Source organism: Lutjanus erythropterus, chromosome 3, assembly GCF_056507025.1.
Source record: "Lutjanus erythropterus isolate fLutEry1 chromosome 3, fLutEry1.hap2, whole genome shotgun sequence".
Classification (NCBI taxonomy): domain Eukaryota; kingdom Metazoa; phylum Chordata; class Actinopteri; order Lutjaniformes; family Lutjanidae; genus Lutjanus; species Lutjanus erythropterus.
In genome coordinates, this window is record NC_139319.1 from 19,750,766 (window position 1) to 19,771,206 (window position 20,441).

The 20,441-nt window shown below is 37.9% G+C and overlaps 1 protein-coding gene across 1 annotated transcript in view; it reads right to left on the bottom strand.

Annotated features, from left to right (window-relative positions):
* Positions 1-20,441, bottom strand: part of ctnna2 (catenin (cadherin-associated protein), alpha 2) — a 391,099-nt gene that overhangs the window by 93,188 nt on the left and 277,470 nt on the right. The window contains exon 9 of the mRNA XM_084715317.1: positions 5,580-5,732. Coding sequence (XP_084571443.1) covers positions 5,580-5,732 — 153 coding nt within the window. The remainder of the gene's footprint in view (positions 1-5,579; positions 5,733-20,441) is intronic.

Consider the following 20,441-nt stretch of genomic DNA (forward strand, 5'->3'; position numbering starts at 1 on the left):
CAAAGCATCAAGTTGATTTAATACTGGCATACAATTAATTATGAAATATATTTCCACATACTCATTCTGTACTTCTGTGGCTAAACTAAGTTTTATGATATCGACCCCACAACACACCCTTTAACTGGGTGACACTGAACAATCAGAAACTAAAAAAGTCTTCTGTAAATTTATAGCTTAAATAAGATATAAAAAAATATCCTACAGTTGAAAGGAATAATCTTAAATTACAATGACACTGTGTTCATGTTTCTTCATGTGTTAAACTTACTGCAATTCGCAGAACTAGATTATTAAGAATATATTTTCAATGTATAATATAATATAACATTATAACATTATGATATTCAAATTAAGTACTTGTGTAAAAATTACTTAGATAAAAGTAGTGCTCTAAACATTATGACATATTGAAAAAACAAAACAAAAAAAAACCTTGTAACAATAACAACAGCATATTGGGACAGAAGAAATGGCGGTTTCTATCACAATGTTTGTGCTTTCCTGAATTTTGACCCATCTAATTTTTAGATGACACATCCAAAACTTTGTTTAGACTGCAGGCGAATCAGATTTGTTTTCTAAAATTAAACCTTTAAGACTGGATGTCCACACTGTTATATGAAAGTGATCAGATCAGATCAGATTTATCCAGACATCACCAACTTATCTGTACGAGCTGCTGTGGCAATGATGTAGGTGTCAGTAACTACGTACGCTGGTGACACCCTCCAAACAATCATGCTGTCAAACCTGTGTGCAGAAGTCTCCCCCTAAAGTGCCAGTAATAAGGCAATTTATTTCAGCGTCAGCTCAGCCACTCTGAAACACTTCTGTCATTGTGGATTTGATATTGTTGTGTGTTGCGATACCAGTGATGCAAAGGACACTTTGGAATCAGCCAGAGTATAGACTGAGACGCATCTGTAGAAATCTGGTTTGGGATGCACAAACCCCATGCAAATGTGGCATTTCACATGTTTTTTTTTAATGTCCCAAAACACCAAGTGCAATGCAAATAGCGCAAAGCAACATAGTGTACATAACACCTGGTGAAATTTTCATGGTAGCGAATAATCATTTCTCTCTCTACATCATTGCCATATTTGCGATCGAAGCTGCAATTAAATTTAATACTTCTTTTGTGAATCTACTGTATTAAAGTATAAAAAACTCTAATGAGATGAACCCCTAGTAATCATGATTCCAGAAGCTCCTGTAATAAGTTTGTCTAATAGAATTTAATTTTTAATATATGACAACTTAGTTCATGTCCAACCACACTGATTACTGATTTCCATCACTTGGCCAAAAAGACAGTATAATCGTAGCTCTACGATCACAGCTGGAATCCTCTAATAGGACATGATTGACGAAGCTCCTCATCATCTCATGAAACCGAAATTTGTATGCATGCACTGCTCTGCCAGTTACAGTATGACAAACCTGTTTAACCCTCCGGAGCTCTAACTTACTAAAGGGCAGGGGGCAGCAACATGTCTCTTTTAATAAGTCTTCATTGACTCATGAACCGAGGACTCACATGCGGGCTTCGCCTTTGACCGTTGAGCTTGTTGTATTTCACATATGCTTTAGAGACCTCTATTAGTTTAGTGAGGTCAATTTACAGTACTCCAACCCCAACCGTGACACTGATATTAATATTAGCAGCTCAGCTAACTGGGAACCACCATGCAACAGGCGAACCAGACAAGCATGAGGGGAACAAAGGAGTATTACAACTTGTTAATATGAACCTACAAGACCTGACTGACTCTGAGACAGTTTCAGTGGTACCCCAACACCTTAAAACTTATTTCTCTATTTAGTAACAACTCTGTATATCGTTGCCACTCAGCTCCCTATAAACAAGGTTATGAATGGTGTCCAACACCAAGAACAGATACGTGTAAGACAGAGCTTTTAAAACCATTTTTACCCACCACCTGTTTTGTTTTTTTGTTTTTAAACTAATAAATAAATAATAAATATTTGATTTTGTTGCCACATATTCATATAGAAAAAGACAAGTGGTCCCCTTGTGATGAACACAGCTGAGAAAAGGCATCCAGTAAAGTGAAGAAACAATTATACACCATATTCCAACTGACTTACAGTTTTGCCCAGTTCCACCACAACACTAAATATTATTATATACAAATAAGTGGCACTTAAAAATAAATGAAATAATACACAGTATGATGTTGCAAAAATAGCTGCAAAGGGGCTCATGTCTGCCCACACACAAGCTTGCACTACGCCACATGCACAACCAATGAGCTAGTCTCTGCTTGGGCTGAGGCTTATGTTCCATCTCCTTAGCCTACAAACAACCGCGGTGTACCTCACTGTTGCCATATGCTGTACAGAACAAATCAAAAAAATGCACAGGGCGAAAGCAAGGCCCCCCCCCCCTTCCTTCATGAGAATAATAGAATACATCAACCTTAAATGTCCTTGGGCAAACAAAGTTGAATGCAAAGGACAGATTTTGATCGTAGCATCAGTCAGATCCTCCCTCATCAGCAAACAGCTGGGGCAGACCAAAAGGGCACACAAATCACTCACTCTCTCAGCTGATGTCAAAGGAAGCAGCAGTGCTGTTTTAAGTGATGGTATGTTAAGAGACACCCACATAAAGGCTTCTAAAGGCTCCTTTAAAAGGGCCCTGAGAACAAAAGTGAACGCCCACCAAAGGGCAGAGGAATTTATCACTGGACCTCCCACCCCACCCTCATGAAAACAAGAAACCTTAAGAGAATGTGCCAAACCCCATTTGAGTATAAGCTGAAAAGAGTACAAAGCTGCCCTGAGTAACACAACATCTCTTCCTCCATATCAGCTCTTCATGGTTTGTGAAGATGGCCTGTGCCTGTGACCGATAAGTAGTCAGCACGTTTGCAATGATAGATGTCAGTCTCTCACAGCTGCCAAACACTGAGTTGAATAGGGATAGTCTATAGTCAATTTAGTTATACAAGGCAGGGTTTCACTTTAACCATGTCCAGAGGTTATGCTGTGGCCACCAAATATTCAAATATTCAACTATATGTGGGTGGCCCCCAAGTTTTATCCCCATATTGTGAGCACTTTGCCAGCATGTTACAGTCTGACATCCAGATTCCTTTGTACCTTTGAATTCAACATTCTATGATAAACAGGAAACAGCTTTCATTACCAGCTAGCTACCGATATGTTGGGGCTACTGAAGTATGGGTTTACTAAGCCTACACAAACTGTTAATGCAATACTTACAGAAGAACCAGAAACACAACAGGCCAAATATGAAAAAAACAAAACTGCCACAAAAAATTAATAATGAATGGAAGCAGGAGTGGCTAGAACGTTGCACACTCAAGGACATATTGTTCTGTGGCGTGTGCTGCCAGTTTCCATGCTGTTTCCCATACTGTTTTTACATAAATTTGCATTTGGGCCACCAAATTTAGGGACTTCATGGCCCGTGGGGCCAGAGCTAAAAGGACTAGATGGATCCTAGTAACAGTCATGACATCCCCATATTTCCACAGTCCTTGCCCAAAATGCTCCAAGTACCATAGTCATAAGCCTTCTCCAGGTCAATAAAACATATGCAGACTGGATTCGGCAAACTTCCATGTCTCTGTCAGTATCCTTCCAGAACCAGTATGCTGAGCACTGTGATGCCCCAGTAATTAAAGCACACCCACCATACTTGTTTTTAAAAATGGGAGATGGCATGCGGCTTAGGTACAGGAGTTTATCAAAGGGTTCCTTTTACTGCCTGACAGCATCTCCATTTGAGGTCATCAATTATCCTACCTAGCTGGGAACAGCCTGGACAAGGCCCTGACTCCCTGTTCTGAGTCATCTAATAGTTTGCCAGATCTTCTATGAGCCCAACTGAAAGTCCTCCACAGTGGTCTCCCTGAACTGCTTCCACACGTCTGTCACCACAGAGGCTGCAGTTCATCTGAGCTTATTCTGCTGATTCAGGAAAGCCCTGGGCCAACAAAGACTGATAGTCTTCCTCCTTAAGCTTCATGTCCACCTTAAGCACTGGTGTGAATCAGGTTTTTCTTGGGTTGTCACCATGACAGGTACCAATGATCTTCTGACCACAACTCTGAGCAGTCATCACAGCAGTGACCCACCTTAGACTGCATGTACCCATCCTCCGTCAATCCAATAACAAAACACTACTCGGTTTTGGATCTGCCAGGGCACATTTTCAATATGTAAAGTAAAAGAATGACATTTTTTGTGTTATTTATCTGTCCTATTGGCATACAGAGGTCAGTGTGTCAGCAGTATGTGGCAGGAACATGAGCTGTATCTTAATCTAGCTGTAGAATTCTATCTCAATTGTGGGGAGTGTGTTTTTTTTAGATTAAATTTGCATTCAATGTGGGAGCCAGACTTCTTCATAGCATACACTGCTGCAAACCAAGCCAAAAGAGACAACAGCAGATCTGTGTGTAAACAGACCCACAGTGCCTGTAGCCTCAGACAGGTAAACAACAACTACCCACCAAGTACATACAGTCTACCTGAAAGCTTTATTTACAGTTGCTGTGACATTTTATTTTACCTTTAGAAAGGTGCTTCAATGGCAGGCAGGTGCACATTTTCATAAATCTTGTTTTCAATTGAGCATTTAGAATGTGTGACATCTCAGGTGCACAGAAACATTCTTTACATGATTTATTCATTGCTAAAAAGGCACTGTCACACGATGTACATGCGGTTGTGAATCAGTGAGTCAAAGACTGAGCTGTTTTCCAGGAGTCTTGAAATCAGACTTTAAGAAAAAGGTACAGAATTTTTGGTGATTGGTTACTTGCATTAATACCATGACAAAGAAGAAAAAGAAAACATAGGTCTATTTTTCAGGTGCAAGCAAAAACTAAACTCTAAGCTTTGCATGCCAAGCTGCATGGCAAGTGCATTATTTGTGCAATTAAAATAAATGTCAGTGAAGTCAATGATGGCTGAATCATCCTTCAGTCATCCTAAGATTTCCTTTCCCACTGTCTGGGAGAAAAGCTTTTTCTATGGCTTTCAACTGGTGAAAACAAGAAGCAAGATTGTGCATACAAGGTCAATGCAGATTTCTAGACAAAGTGTGTTTGTATGTGTGTGTGTGTGTGTGTGTGTGTGTGTGTGTGTGTGTGTGTGTGTGTGTGTGTGTGTGTGTGTGTGTCCAAAAAGGGGTGTTGTGTAACATTTTTTCAAGTTAATTACATATATTCTTTATAGTGTCATGCATTGTTTTCCAGAAGATATTCGCTCTTACAGTTTCTCTAACCACCATGAAATAATACCAAATAATAAAAATAGATCTTTCTAATATGTATATTTGGGCTTTAGATCTAAACGTATGCCTTCTTCTCCAATTTAATGAGGAGAGTTTTTATCATGAGATCAATGCCTCTCTAAGTTGGTTGAAGTCTTAATTATAGGCACCATTACGGTGAGCTGACCTGCATTGCTCATACATATGCACAAATCTTGCACATAACTTTAATCCCTGCATTGGTGAATAGGAAAAGATAAATGTGGCTATATGTGTGTGCCCCCATGTATAATTCATGACTGACCTCCACCAGCTTGTTAGCATGTTCACGGAACACCTGGGCGTACTCCTTGACCTCCTTCTCGTTTCCACTCTTAGCCGCTTCGATGAGCACCAACAGAGGGACGTTGGTCTCCAGGAAAGAGTCTGAGATGTGGTCCATCACTGCCTTTCTCAACTAGAATACAGAGGGAGAGACACAGGGAAGAGGTCACATTATTAATAATACTGCAGATGACTTCACTGTATTACATTTGGCAATGATTACATATCACTTAGCATTGTAATGAATATGATGTTGTAACATAATGGGGTGGAAGGACAGAGAGAGAGAAAGGCAAAGCAAGAGGGAGAGTGAAAAAGAGGAGGTGAACTCTCAATGGACAGGAGTGTAAATTGCTTGTAAGGTGTCATTTTTCCCATAAGGCCTTTTACTAGGGCAGACTTTGCAGCTTATATCTTTGTTTATGGAATCGTTTTGTACCAAACTGGCAGGGGACTGGTTGTTTTATATGACAGTAAATGCACCCTGATGCTACTCACTGGGATATCTGATGAGATGCTAGAGGGAACAGTATAGAAACCACCACAGACAAGCCCTTTATCTTACACAAAGCGGGAGTGTGTCACATGAGACCAGTACTGACACACACCAGAATACACTACAAGGGGAAAAAAAGCACACTTGTGCTATCACCGTTTACTTGTTTTGAGGCAACTTTCAGTCTCAAAGCATCCATCATTAATTAATTTGTTTTAATTCTTTGCACTATAAAAGACAGTGGTATAAGTGTTACTGTAAAATCTTAAGACCGTACCTTAAATGTAATCATTAAAACAATTAACCCTTCCTAAGTCCTGGCTCTTTTTACTCTGTCTCCAATAACACTTGAGCAACTTTTCCTCTTTTCCTCTTTCCTGCACTTATATAACAACAGATATGATATGTGCTATGCTTGTCTATGTTGGAAAATAAACACTTAAACTGGTAAAAAAAAAAAAAAATGTTGCTACTGTTAGCAAAATGCTAGCTAACTAGCTAACTAATGATTGATGTAGATTAGCTTGTTACTTCGCTAGTGTCTTGCTACCATTAGCTAACAGATGTAACTGGCTAACCATTGACTGATATAGATTAGCTAGCTAATCTTAGTTATATCTGATAACTAATCAGATGTAACTAATCTTAATCTGATAACTAATCTTGTTATGCCCCTAATCTTGCTAACATTAGTTATCAGATGTAACTGGCAAGGTAAATATTAACGTAGATTAGCTTGCTAGTTAGCTAACATGAACTAAATTAAGATGTGACTTTTCACGGCAACATTTCCAGTAATATCTTTTAACCATCTTCATCACTGAGGAGCCTAGCACATAGCATATCTAAGTATAGGAAATAGGAAAGGACAAAGTTGACCGTGGTTCCACGGGGTACCAAGCTTGCTCAACTGTAATTGATGCACAGAGCAAAAAAGGGGCAGGACTTAGGAAAGGTCAATTAATTAAAGTTTAATAACCTATTTGCATACATTACTGTCACTGCTGAGTTGTGCTACTGCAATTGTAACATAATTACTGCAGAACAGAAAAAGAATAGTAAAAGCAGTGGTACTGGTGAAAGCACTTAATTAATCCCATTTTATTAGAATGTCTTTAACACATTAAAACCACGAGCAATGCAAATTAAATATCAAACACAATTAAGGTCTGTACAAACTAAAACAGCAGAAATTGTATGTACACCACCCATGAGTATGCTAACAGACAACAATCTCTTCATGCTGGTTCAGTTATCACCTCTCCAAACATATAAATGATGACATTAAAATTAAAAATGGTTTAAGTAACAACATGGATGACAGACATTTGTTTGACTTTTCAAGTTGTAATTAGATGTAAAGCAAACATTGTGACCATATTTCTGAATTAAAACTGTTTAAACACCACGACAGAGGGCAGAGAAGACTAATAGCTGTGACTGACAAAGGAAAATTCATTTAATCAGAAAAAAAAAATCATATGTAAGTCTGTCAGTCGCACTTAAATAACCTGCAGCAATTACAAACTTAATTGCCAGTCCACAGAGTGGAGAAGAACAATGGTGAATTATGCCTTCCTAAGGGCAGATAATCTATCACTATTGCCTCTGGAAAGAGACTAGATTTGGCCAGTCTAGTGGACATGACAGGTCTGCAAATGCTGTAAACAACCTGAAGCCCACACTCTCTGTAAGCACTCCTTTATCCAGAACGCTATAATCCTGGATCACTGATTTGATGAGATATGTACTGAGATGCAACGCAAGACCAAAAACGCCAGGATTTTCTGAAAGGCTGATAAACTTTGGCATTTTTTGAATTCTGAATAATACATCTTTTTTCACTCAGCAGAGAACAGACTTGCATCAGTACAATTGTGTAACCTTGCTACCCTGTCACCTGGTAGGAAGGGTGAGGAATCAATCTTCAATTGCCAGAACTATCTTCACACTATGTTAGTGCTGTTGCAGCACCGCATAAAGGTGTGGCAGAACACAGTATCTGTCTGGTAAATAAAGATCTGAGGTGTTTGTAGGCCTTAACTGTGATTATCTCACCAGTGTTTTTACTGCAGTAAATGAAATAATGGATGGGGGGCGGGGGTGTTGAGCTGAATTTTGAATGTGGAAAATTAATTGCCTTGCCCGCAACCTATCACTGTGTCATAAATTAATACTAATTCTAACCAAGTTTTGACTGTAGTGTGTCCACCAGGGGAAAGTGAAGTATAGTCGGAGACGTAAACATGCATACTAAAGTGCAACAACAAAATGGAAGAGCTATGAGACAAAGCAGTAAAATGGTTCTTTCTAATGTAGAATTGTGGATCAGGAATGCAGTGCTACTGATGTCAGTCACATCTTGCATCATTTTTTAGAAACATAGAACCATATTGTACATTAATGTCTTGTACTCTTAGTACACAACACATACAGTGTAGTAGTAGTACTCCTATGTAGGGTGCAATTGGGACACAGCTGCCATATTCAACAACTTGAGAGTGAAAAAAATGATAAAAAGTGTGAGGATGAAGATGCGATTATTTGGAATTCCACCATTTTCATTAGTCATGTTATTAACGCCAACAGTCATAAAATGATCTAGTTTATTACATTTTTTTTGTTCCTTGTACACAACTTTCTGGCAACTTGCTTTTGACTTTTTGCATTATCTTGTTGTTAGACATGGATTGGTTTCACTCCAATAGTAAAAAAACCTTGACAACCAGACCTTTTTTGGTTTTGGTGTTTAAAAGATTTTTAAAAATAACTGAAGGGACTGATCTGAGTGCGGAAATATTTTTTGGGCATCTACAGGGTGGAAATATTCCTGTAACTTGCAGGTTGTTACTGTTGTTACTGAGGAGTAATCACAAGTTGATGACATATACAGGTGCATATGCATAGGATACGTGTTAGAGAGCGTTAGGCCTCAGGATACTCATGAATGCCCAACAGCGAAACTGATTCTGACGGTGGGTTTGAGTGGAGAAATGATACAGACGAGTGATTTCCCAAGTTGCAGTCTCTCCTGCACCATCAGCATTCTAATGCCCACACACCACTCCCACAGAAATCCATCTTCAATCTTTCAGATCTCACCTCCCTCCATGCTCCACCCCCACCGTCTCTCCTTCTAACACTCCCTCTGTATTTCACTAACACTTAAAGGAAATAGACCTGGAATTCCAATAGATAGCAGAGGCTCTGCTCATTATAAGTTAGTGGGGTAGCTATTTGTCTCCCCAGTCTTGCTGTGCCACAATGGTTCGAGCTCTGAATGCAACGGGTTTTTGTTTTACATATTAATATTTTAGATGACTTGATGTTATGGACGTTATGGGGGTTGGTGTTGAATCCCGACTCTCATTTCTAATATGCATTTTACATACGTAGATTTTATTTTTTCCATGAAGCTATTAGCATGCTGGCTGGCAGCATGTAGGCTGAGGAGATATGCTTCAAATGAAATACAGCAGTCAGCCAAGACTGCTCTCATGATAGACACCCATGTAGGTAGATAGACAGGAAGAGAAAGAGAAAGTTATGCTTGCCTGTGTGGACTGGTTTTGGTTGGTTTCATGACTTGGGCTAGGCTACTTATTGTCAATATAGTTAAAATCTTACAGCTACAAGACAGAGTAACATTTAAGACAACAGCAGGCTTACAACTTAGTGTCAACAATTTAAGGAGAGCTCTTTTATCTTTTTCAGCGTTCAACATGTTTCAGTCAGAAGAGATGCTAAGAGTATCTCTTTGACTCCTCACATTTTAAATGGAAAATATAAACTTCTGCCCTCCAATATGTGATTCAGAGTTCCTCCATTTAAACGCGACAGGCTGAAGAATTCTTTTATACATGAGTCTGTCCTCCTCTCAAACCAAAATCAGTATGCTGAGATCTAAATTCAGTGGATATAATGTATCCATGTATGTACTGTAAGTTTGTGAAAAGTTGCACGGTAAGTTTATTCTGTGTGTAGTCTGAATCTCAGTGTATTGTATTGTATCGTATCGTATTGTGTCAAAATTAAGTTAAAAATTCTGCTTTCATGCATGTGGTCCATAAAAAATAATATATTTTTTTTGTTTGTGTCATCTTTTCAGACCAAGCAGGATCACAGTGGGTGAATGACATCATTAACTAGAGCTAATGTTAGCTGTCAGCCTGCCACACAGAGTCGCTAACGATTAGCAACGTCTTAATCAGTTAACAGTAATAACTCTCCTGATTTCCTTATTGTTTAATCTCCACATGCCTGTACTGAATGTGGTCCTGCATTGCTCTGGTTGATTGGTTATATGCATACAACATTATTTCCCTTTTTTTTTCAGATCAAAATACTTCCAAACTGCATTGTTGATGAGCTGTTATCTGTTCCACTTTGCTGATAACAACATCTGGGCCATCCAGGCTATCCGGGCATTAGAGAAGGGTTGGGGCAGCAGCACTGGCTGGTGGCAGGCAGTTCCGTAACTTCTTAGAGGCAACAGTTAAATGGTCTTGTACATTACCAAAATATTCTAATTAGATTAACAGACTAGTATTTCTAGTTAATCCATTAGACAATTAATGACACCCTCATGCTTCAACAATCAAATATGTGTATAATGTTCATTTATCTGCATACTTAGTTTGAACATCTATAAACCGGTACCGGTTAGTAAAGATCAATAGTTACATAATCAATGCTACATTGTACTCTGTGGGTTTGGCGGTATTGCAGAACATTTGAATGACTCTGGTTCAATTAGCCAATTGAAGGAGTGCTACCTGTGATTGAGTAAATGAATTAATACATGAATGAAAATGTGGTTGAGGCCCTTAATGGACCCGTGTGCTTTAAAAAGGAGAAAGAAAAGAAAAAAAAGCCAGGAAATTTGTAAATGATTTTGCAGAAATGTCTACCATTAATGGCTTTTCTATCCCAAAATAGATGGAAATTTTCTGGAATTTTTCCTGTAAATCTCTTTGCTCTTGCCATCCAAAGAGGAGACACAGCTAAAATTAACTGAAGCAAATCCCACCTGATACTGAAGTGGCTAACAAGAAGCACTGTGACATAATTAAGATGTTGCATATGCTTAACAAAACGTCACATACAAATACATGTGTTGTTCAATGATAAGTGGGAGGGCTGTGTGATCTTCAAAGATAAGATTAGCATTAATTTGGTGCATTTGCTTTTTAATGGGGGAAATGTTTTGTGGGATTACACACCTGCTCTGTCACAAAAACAAATGCATGAAGGAAACTGTTGCAAACATCCCCTACGATGAGTGCATGACTCAAAAACCACAAATTTAATTCATGTTCAAAGAATTGCAAAAACATAGACAGAATTATCATGTGTACACATGCATACAGAGGCAAACTCTTCTTGTTTACAATTCAAAAGAGTCTTAACACATGCAAAGGGTGGAAACCATGAATCTTAATTTGAAAGGGAACACTCTGCTGTATTTCTGAATGTTTACAGTTGCATTTCGGTTTCTGTTCTGTTTCACTTGAGATTCACAACACATATTGGTGGGTACCTTGGGGTCAGCACAGGAAAGTTTCTTATTAAAATGTCAAGAGCAATCACACCATAAATGGCTGGAGTCACAGCTGAGGGGAAACAGCCTGAGCAAATCAAAAATTAAGTAATAGCTCTCATATATGATATCTGAGCATGGAAAGATGATTAGTGAGAGGAGAGGGGAGAAATGAAAGGGGGAAAGAGGGACTGACTGATCATCAACAATCTGAGGACAAACACATTAGATATCTCATCTTAGAGCCTTAATTTAATGCGTCCTGCAAATAAAACACCAGCCAGGGGAATCCAGTTTTAGAAACAAGGAAAGGGTGCATAAATGTTGCTTCCACACTCTACCACAGTTCTTTTTCAGATTCTGACAATATGACCAAAGCATGGAATTGAATGCACCCTTTTAGATAGTGCTCAATTTTAAGTAACCCAAATTTCTGTCCAGTCCAGCCATACTTACTGAAGCAACATTACACGAGAGGGTGTGCTTTACCAACAAAATAAAAGACATAATCAATATGTGTTTATATTTTAGAGCAATTTGCTCTCAAATTTAAAAAGAACCTTTTTGCTAGTGTTATCACCATTTACCTGGAAACACACGGGGTCTGACTAATAACGGGAAAACAATCAGTCATGTCATTAAAACTCCTGTGTAATGAAGCTTAGTTTACTACTCCAGCAAATAGACTGACCCTTAGCAACAACCTAGCAACAAAGACAATTTCTGGTTCCTGTTGAGTCAGCTGATTAACTTGAGCTAACGTTAATGCTTTCTAGAGATTGTGTGAAATCTGCTTTGCTAGATCAGTCTTGCTGAAAGTAAGATATCAGTTGAAACAAATTTTCTATGGACAAATTTAGCCACTATGTCTGCAAACCTCACATGTTGAAGCTATTTATGCTGTGTCACAGAGTCACTGGCAGAGCTGATGGAGGATGCTGAAATAAGTTTCTTTGCAATCCAAACATTACCAATAATTTCAGTGTTGAAAAGTCCAAAAGTCAAAATGTATTGCAAAAGGACAGATTTCTAAAATTCACAACATGTTTGTGTCGTACGAAATTTTCTGCTTCAATCCATATTTGTTGGCCTTTAGCCTTTCAAAAACAACATGTTCACTGCGGTCTTAAAAAAGTTTGCTCTCTGGCTTGCCACACCTGTGTTAAGGAGGCAGTGTAGCAGCAGTCTAACAGCAACATAAATTATTTTCATTAAGCAAAGTTGACTTAATTATTCTATAAATGTTACTTTAAGAGGGGCATGAAAAAGCCTAATAGGAGGTCATAATCTATATAGGCCCACTGTGCTCCAATGCTTCACTAACCATGAATCACTAAATAAATATAAAATTGCACACACATTTGTAACTGTTGGTGCGTATGATTTACTGGAATTGTGAAACTTAAGCTTGTCTTGACAAACTTGGCTGCAATTCATGACAAGCATATATATGGTCATTTAATGTAATCTTCTGGCAACAGGCCTTTTTCATGGCAGCCATTGTGACATGAAATAGTGGGATAAACACAGGTTTTACCAATGATACTAATTAAGGTTCCGTGTCCATGCAGGTCAATCAGAGTAAGGGTGCTGCTAATATGCACATTGGCTGACTGGAAAGGCTCTGCTACACTAAATGGAATAGGACCTTTATTCGTATCACTGTCCATGTTTACCCTTCTATTTCATTTCATAACGGCTGCCGTGAAAAAGGCCTCTCAGATTCCAAAAACAAGCTTAGTCTGTGGTGATGCAGTATGGATTCATAATTTGGGCCTCTTACTGGACTTGATAATCTTGTAGGAGGATATTATTTGTCTGCCTGGCGGTGTTTGTCATTGTGCTTTAGTTATGTCCAAACATGCATTAACTGATTTTTTGGCCACCTTGGCAGCTGTAAAAACAAAACTGACCTATTATCACCTTATAAACTGGATATGGCATACAGTTGCCTATTTACACAATAAGCAGATACAGAGCAACATTAACATTCATCTGGAGTCATTTTTCTGGCTGCCAGGCAAATAGAAATCCAAAATCCACTCTCTTTTTTGCTTTGATTTTTGTCTTTAACAACTACTGAGAGAATCTGTTTTATAGCTGCTGAATGCTCCAGTATGTTTACCAGTTACTTGCTAACGTTCACTTTCTGCTGTTTAGTGCTAGCAAGTAAGTCATTATACTCACTGTATGCACCTAAACAGCAACCAAATGTTGGAATTGATGTTAATGAGAGCGGTATGGGTGAACCATAACCATAATATAAGCTGAAACGCTCCATAGAGCTGAGGAGAACTACTGAGTTGGGTTATAATGTTCTATAGGTTTCATGTGAAACATGTGATGCCAAAAATGCCTGTGTAGTTTCCAGTGCAGGGAACTTGCAATAATGCCGCTAATGAAACTTTAATGCGCAGCCTCAAAACGTTTTGCAGGAAAAGAACGAAATGATTCACAGATAATCTCGAATTGTTAGTCTAAACAAAGAGTTACATCTGACAAGATTCGTGGCAGCTGTTCCTCCTTAACATGATAACCCTCAACAATTAAAAACAGCTGTACTAATCAACAAACTAATGGCAGAAATGGAAATGATTTCAACATCCCAAAGCAGAAAGAGAGGGAGCAAAAGAGAAAGAGAAAAAAAAAAAATATGTGAAGCAGTTGTGCTATAGGGAATCCTGGAATCAGCCATCAGTCAAAATACTGCCCAGAGAGATGAGTTGACAGATGCATTCATTACAGGCAGGATGACAGGGGGTAGAACACATGGCTCATTTCCAACAACTTTGTCGGGTTGGTTACCTAGTGAATACTAATTAAAGGAAGAAGCATATTTAAATTTGCAGAATTATGTTTGGTCTGAACACGCTCTTTTTAGATTATTGTCCTGTCCTCCTCGATGTCCCCCTGTCCGCTGCCAAGTCCACCTCTTATTCTGTTTTTATTTCTAGAAAATATGCTGTTTTCATTTTGGCACTTGCACTGTTGATTTGTTGTAAAAAAAAAAAAATATATATATATATATAAATATATATATTTATTAACGTAGAAAAATAACAATGATAAAAAAGCAGTAAGATGTGAAGTGGTTGGAGTGTTTGTTCTTCACCAGCTCTTCCTCCACACTTTCAAACTGGGCCAGAGGCTAAAGCATACTCATTTCTGATGGCAGATATGGATGTACGGTAACTTATTTCTTTACGAATATAGGCATTAGATCTGTTGGGTAAGTGCACATTTTGCATCTTTCCTCGGTTATCGTGAGACTGAACAAACTACTCCATGTTCTGGTCTGTTAAAAAGGCCAACGGAGCCTCTTCTCCAAGGGTACTCAACTAAACAAGCGCTGCTTTCAATGTTGTCTTCTAAAGCAGCACTTTATTCACACCAAAAGAACATTCACACTTTTATATGTCAGTCTATTTTGAAAACCAGCTATTACTGACATTCATGACATGGTCTCAGAATTTCAGTATAATCACATGATCGCAGGGGCACAAGCTATACATAAGAGGCAGCTTCTCTTAAGTGAAATAGGACCTAATCTATTGCATTACTAAAGGGCTTAATTCATATGCAGTAACCTACCTATTAATGCATTTATTAATTTATACTAATGACTCGCTGACCAGCCCGACTTGGTAAAGCAAAGTCTAGAGGCATCATAGACTTAAAGAGAGATTAGGACTTCATTTTAACACCTACTATTGTTTATCTCAGGCTCAAAAATTACATTAGCTGTGGAAGGAAAAAAACATAGTTGATGTTTTTTCTGTTTCTTTTTTTTGATGAAATGGGCAAGTAAATGCACTTACTTGCATATTCAAGAAAACAATCCTGATTTGTTATATTCATGAATAAGTTGTGCTTTAAAAATGGCCGCTTCCCCAAACAACTTCCAGCTTTGATTGCTAATTTTCAAGCTTGAGTTGGTGGACTAATGACTGAATTACTGAATGGTAGGATCACTCATTATTCCTGATCTGTTAAGACACCTTATCTGGCATATCAAGTATCTTCAGCAAATACCGTGAAAGCTCAGTTGATTTGATGTTAAATTCAAATTAAATTTGTATTATTACATCACCATTTCTTTCAGCCAAATAGACTTGGTGAACTGACACTGACTAAGCATTATAACCAGAGATCAATGTGCACACGGGCTTCACTCTGTAATGGGACAATACAGGCTCAACCTCTCATCTCAAGGCAAACTGAAAATTTGCTTGTAAATACTCAACAAATGAGTTTAAGTACACATACAATACTATGTGGGGCTCAGGTCTGGTTTTTGTGTTGAGTAGCAGTTTGTGCAGCTTGATGTGAGTAAATTTTGTGGATTTAACACGTATTAGTTTAGGATTTCAAAAGCCCAAGTTTTGACCATTAATGCCTGCACTAGTCAACAGAACACAGTATCCCTACAAGTTTCACCATAACAAATGTTAAAGTTTTCAAGTATTACAATTCTGTCACCAAACAAAAAAGTCAAATCTGAGTTGTTGTTTTTTTTATTCTAAGGTAAATTGACCATGGTTTAGGCAAGTAAAACTTTTGGTTCAGGTCAGATGTTGACATACTGTGACCCTCCACCTTTCAATTCCACACCCTTGGAATTTTCAGTGGCATCCAAGCTCTGAATGCATGAATACTTTTAGAAACTGATTTACCATCCAGAAAAGGTACAATTAACATTATTATCACTATTTATATAGGACCAACAATAGTATAACTGACTTGCATTAGTAGATCAGAATTATTAAACACTTTCATTTCACTTTCATTTCATCAGACACCTTTTAACTGCTTTCATGTGTGATATGATTCAAGAGGCCACACAAGTAAAATGTTCTATTTTCCGGCAGTATGAAAGATAATGAAATGAATATCCTTAGAGGATCAAAAATCTATTGCCTTGAAAATTTCCAAATGAAAGGCAGCACTTGACATAAAATGCTTCTTAATCATCTTTAGAAGTGGTTCCAGTCTCAGTTTTTTGATACATCCAACACAAATTAAAACCTGTTCTGTCCTTTTCTGCAAATGACTTATGGTGTATCACAAGGGTCAGATTTTATTTACTTTATTGCTTTCCAGATGTTCCTCTTGTTATTGTAAATTTTATTTACAATACAATATACATTTCTTTGCTAAGGAGAAGACATCCAGCTGTATGTAGCTGTAGCATCTGGTAACACTGGCAAAATGTTGTCCAGATAGTTTTACTACCAAATATCCCAAACTTGATTGTATAATTTTATTTTCTGTATTTATCTGTCCTGTATCTGTAAAGCTTGGATTTGTCTGGCCTCCTGTTTTGATGCTAAACTTAAAATGGTCATACAGTTTTTCTTTCCACATTGACCAATTCCAAAATGACACATTTTTAATCCCCTTTGCCTGAGGTGGATAACACTAACTTGTTTGTACAACTGTAATTAATTTCTAGACTGGAGGTAACTATACGTACATTTTCAAATCATAATTGTGTTGATATATTTTTTTCAAAAAGCTTACAATTTTCCTCTTGACATTCTCTTATTATAATTGTGTTTTATTTTTTGCGGTAATTGCTTCTATACATGCCTGCATAATTACTTAGATATTATGTTGAAATCTCATTATTTTATGTTTTGTTAATTTATTAAAATATTTTTATTTTTTACCATTATTATGTAGAATTACATTGCATGGCAGGGAAATGACCATTGCTGCCATGATTACTCTCTACATCCTGGCCCAGAGGGTCAGCATGAAAGAAACCCTGCTGCTGCCAGCACCAGATGTACAGCAGGAAAGCAGTGAGTCACCTGCTGCTAGAAGGCTGGTAAGGCATAAGGGGCACTGACTTATGGAGATGAAGTTTTAGGCAAAGACAAGTTGCAGCCTGTTGTCTCGATGTAATTTTGTCAAGTGGTTAAAAAAAAAAAAAGTGCATACAGAGTTGTTTTTATCTTTCTGTTTTGTAAGAACATATGTAAATTTCAGTGTGCTACCCCACTGAGCAGCATGGTCAAGTCTTCAAAGAGCTTATAGCGTGTAGACCGTTAATTTGAGTTATGCTTTTTTATCTCCTTTCTAAATTTTTCAAACTGTTTGTCTCTGTGTGTGTCTTTGTGTACATGCAGGTGAAGCATGAAAAAACAGAGATATCCAAATATCACACTTGGTATTGTGTAAATCTCACCATGAAACTAAAATTATGACTGATGGGGAATGGGTTTGAATATAGACTTTAGTGCTGATTGATGGTTAGGATTGTCAGGAGATACAGATGATTAATATCTATTTAAAATAAAGAGAAGCCGTGTAATCATTGTGGATGGAGACAGGAATAACAACAGGTTGCCAAGCTGTAATTTTAGTTGTGAAGGTTGGTTCAACATTTGTTTGCACATCCTCAAGTTATCTTGTTTGGATGAAAGATACACTTTTAATGTCATGTTGATAATCAAACATTATTTCAACATTTGAATGACACAAAAGGCTGCATAGTTATGCTACCCTGCACTGTCTCCATCAGACTGGGTAGTGTTGTGGAAATTTACATTTACTAAGAAAACAAAACAGGGGTGGGAACGACATGCTTGACATCTACCGAATTTGCCCTGAATAACAGACAGCTTAGCGTCATCTTGTATGTATACACAACGGTATGAAAGAAAAAGCAATGCCGCATTTCTCTGGTGTTGTTGTCACACGGCTTGTTCAGTCTTACCTGCTCCCATTTCACAAATGCTGTCTGTCATTTGTGCATGTCTGCTCTAATATTTGATCCCTCCTTTTCACAATGGAGACGGTGGAGAACCGAAATGCTCAGATGCACAATTGTGCTCCTCCCCTCAGGAAGGTCTTGTGTCTCTACACGGTATCAGTGTCTTGCTAAACTCAAAACGTTTTGACATAATTACAGTATCACAGCTCGATGCAATGCCTGCATGTGTGCTGCGAGTTTGCCCTCCCATCTAAACTCAAAGCTCAAACAGACCGCCTATTCTGTCAAGCCAACCCCTGAGTCAATAGAACATCCTGTCAGAGTGAGTACCGCCTGGCAGTCTGTCTGGCAGCCCCACCAAATGCCCAACGGGAGGCAGAGTTATAGCCTCCCATCTGGAATGATACCCTGGTCTTAAGAGGTCAGAAAGGACATAACCGCAGCTACTCTTTGCAGGTGGTTGCTATTGTCAATTTTGCCAAAGTGCCTCTCCTGCAAAAAATATCCTGCACTGCATGACAGGAAAGAGTTGTTTTTTTTTTAGAGTGAAACTGTATTCAGGGACCACAACTGATGTCCTGATGGTTTATGAATGGGTTTGCTTTTTCTGGGGCAAGATGTCTACTCTAATGCATTCCATTCTTTACTGAAAGATGTGTAATGCAAGTCATGACAATTTGAATTTTAATTCAAATTGAAAGAGCACCTCAGAAGCATACTTGAATGATTGTATTAAATCAACATACATTTGTGTGTTCTCAATTATGTGTCTTTTCTACTATTGTGTCAACATTTTTTTTCATACTCTGCAGGACCCATCAGTGGAGAGCCAGATTAATCTTGTTGTCTTCTTCTTGTGGAAATGAAAAATAAATCAATATTGCTTTTGAGTTTTGATGCTGTGTGTAAGAGCATGAATCATCTACTTACTTACCACTATTGCTGGGTAGCTTTTGGAATGTGGAGGGTAATTTTACTGCAGCTGCCCGATACAACCTCTCTGAGTTTGAAAATCAAAGGTAGAACAGGGATCGATATCACTGAAAATAAATTTGCCCCATGTCTTACCACATACGAATAAAATTTAAGCTTGGAATATTGTTGAGAGAGCATATGACACAGCAATGTATGCAGTGCGCTAAAATGTGATCAGCCTAGAAAAAGACTGGAAAAGTCAAACAGCACCAAAAACAGTGGCAAGTGAATTTGTTGCATTAGTTGTTTGTGCATTTCTGTTTTTCCACCCTGTCACTCAAAGCATAGTCTTAAATGGACCCTTGTGATCCCTAAATAAGTATGCAATTTATACAAACTCTGATGGCAGTGAGGCTCGGCCAAGCACGTGCACCAGACCTGTGTCTAACAAATACTGTGCTTTTTATTTATGGTGTTAAATGTTATATTGATGCCTGCTTCTGTACTAAAAAGTTCTACTTTTGAAGCCAGAATCTCATACACTGCAGCAAATTCCACTGCCAGAGATCTTCATTGTTGTACAAAAAACATTAAAGTCCAGATTCAACAGCATTTTTGAGAGAAACTAGCTTGGGTAAGGTGACGTATAAGTGAGTGAAACAGGAAAGGCAGCCAGAACAGAATGTTGGGAGGAATTTGATTTGAACACTGAAAAGCAGGCGTGTCATAATCAGATGTACCATGCTGTTGCTTACTAGCTAACTAATGAATCTTAGCTCTGTGGCACTAAAAGTTGAGGATTGATTGATGGGTGGGTGTCATGATATCATTGGTTAAATCTAGTTAATTCAAGCCTACAGAAGCACACGCCATATTTTACTTTACAGGAAGAAAACATGATTGGATTTTGATATAAGAAGACAATTTTTTACTTTTTTTTTTTTTTTTTGTATTTTTTGGTATATACATATATATAGTTAAAAAGGTACACAATATGACCAGGGATAGTTAAGAACAATATGGGCATTAGTAGTTTTTATTTTGCACTGAATCTGTTTTTGAACAACAAATACAATAGTTACTACAGATTCAGAAACATTTGCTAAAAATTACAGTGTAACGTTGTTTTAGGATAATAGCCTTCAAAAAATTAATATATACATAGCATTTTGAT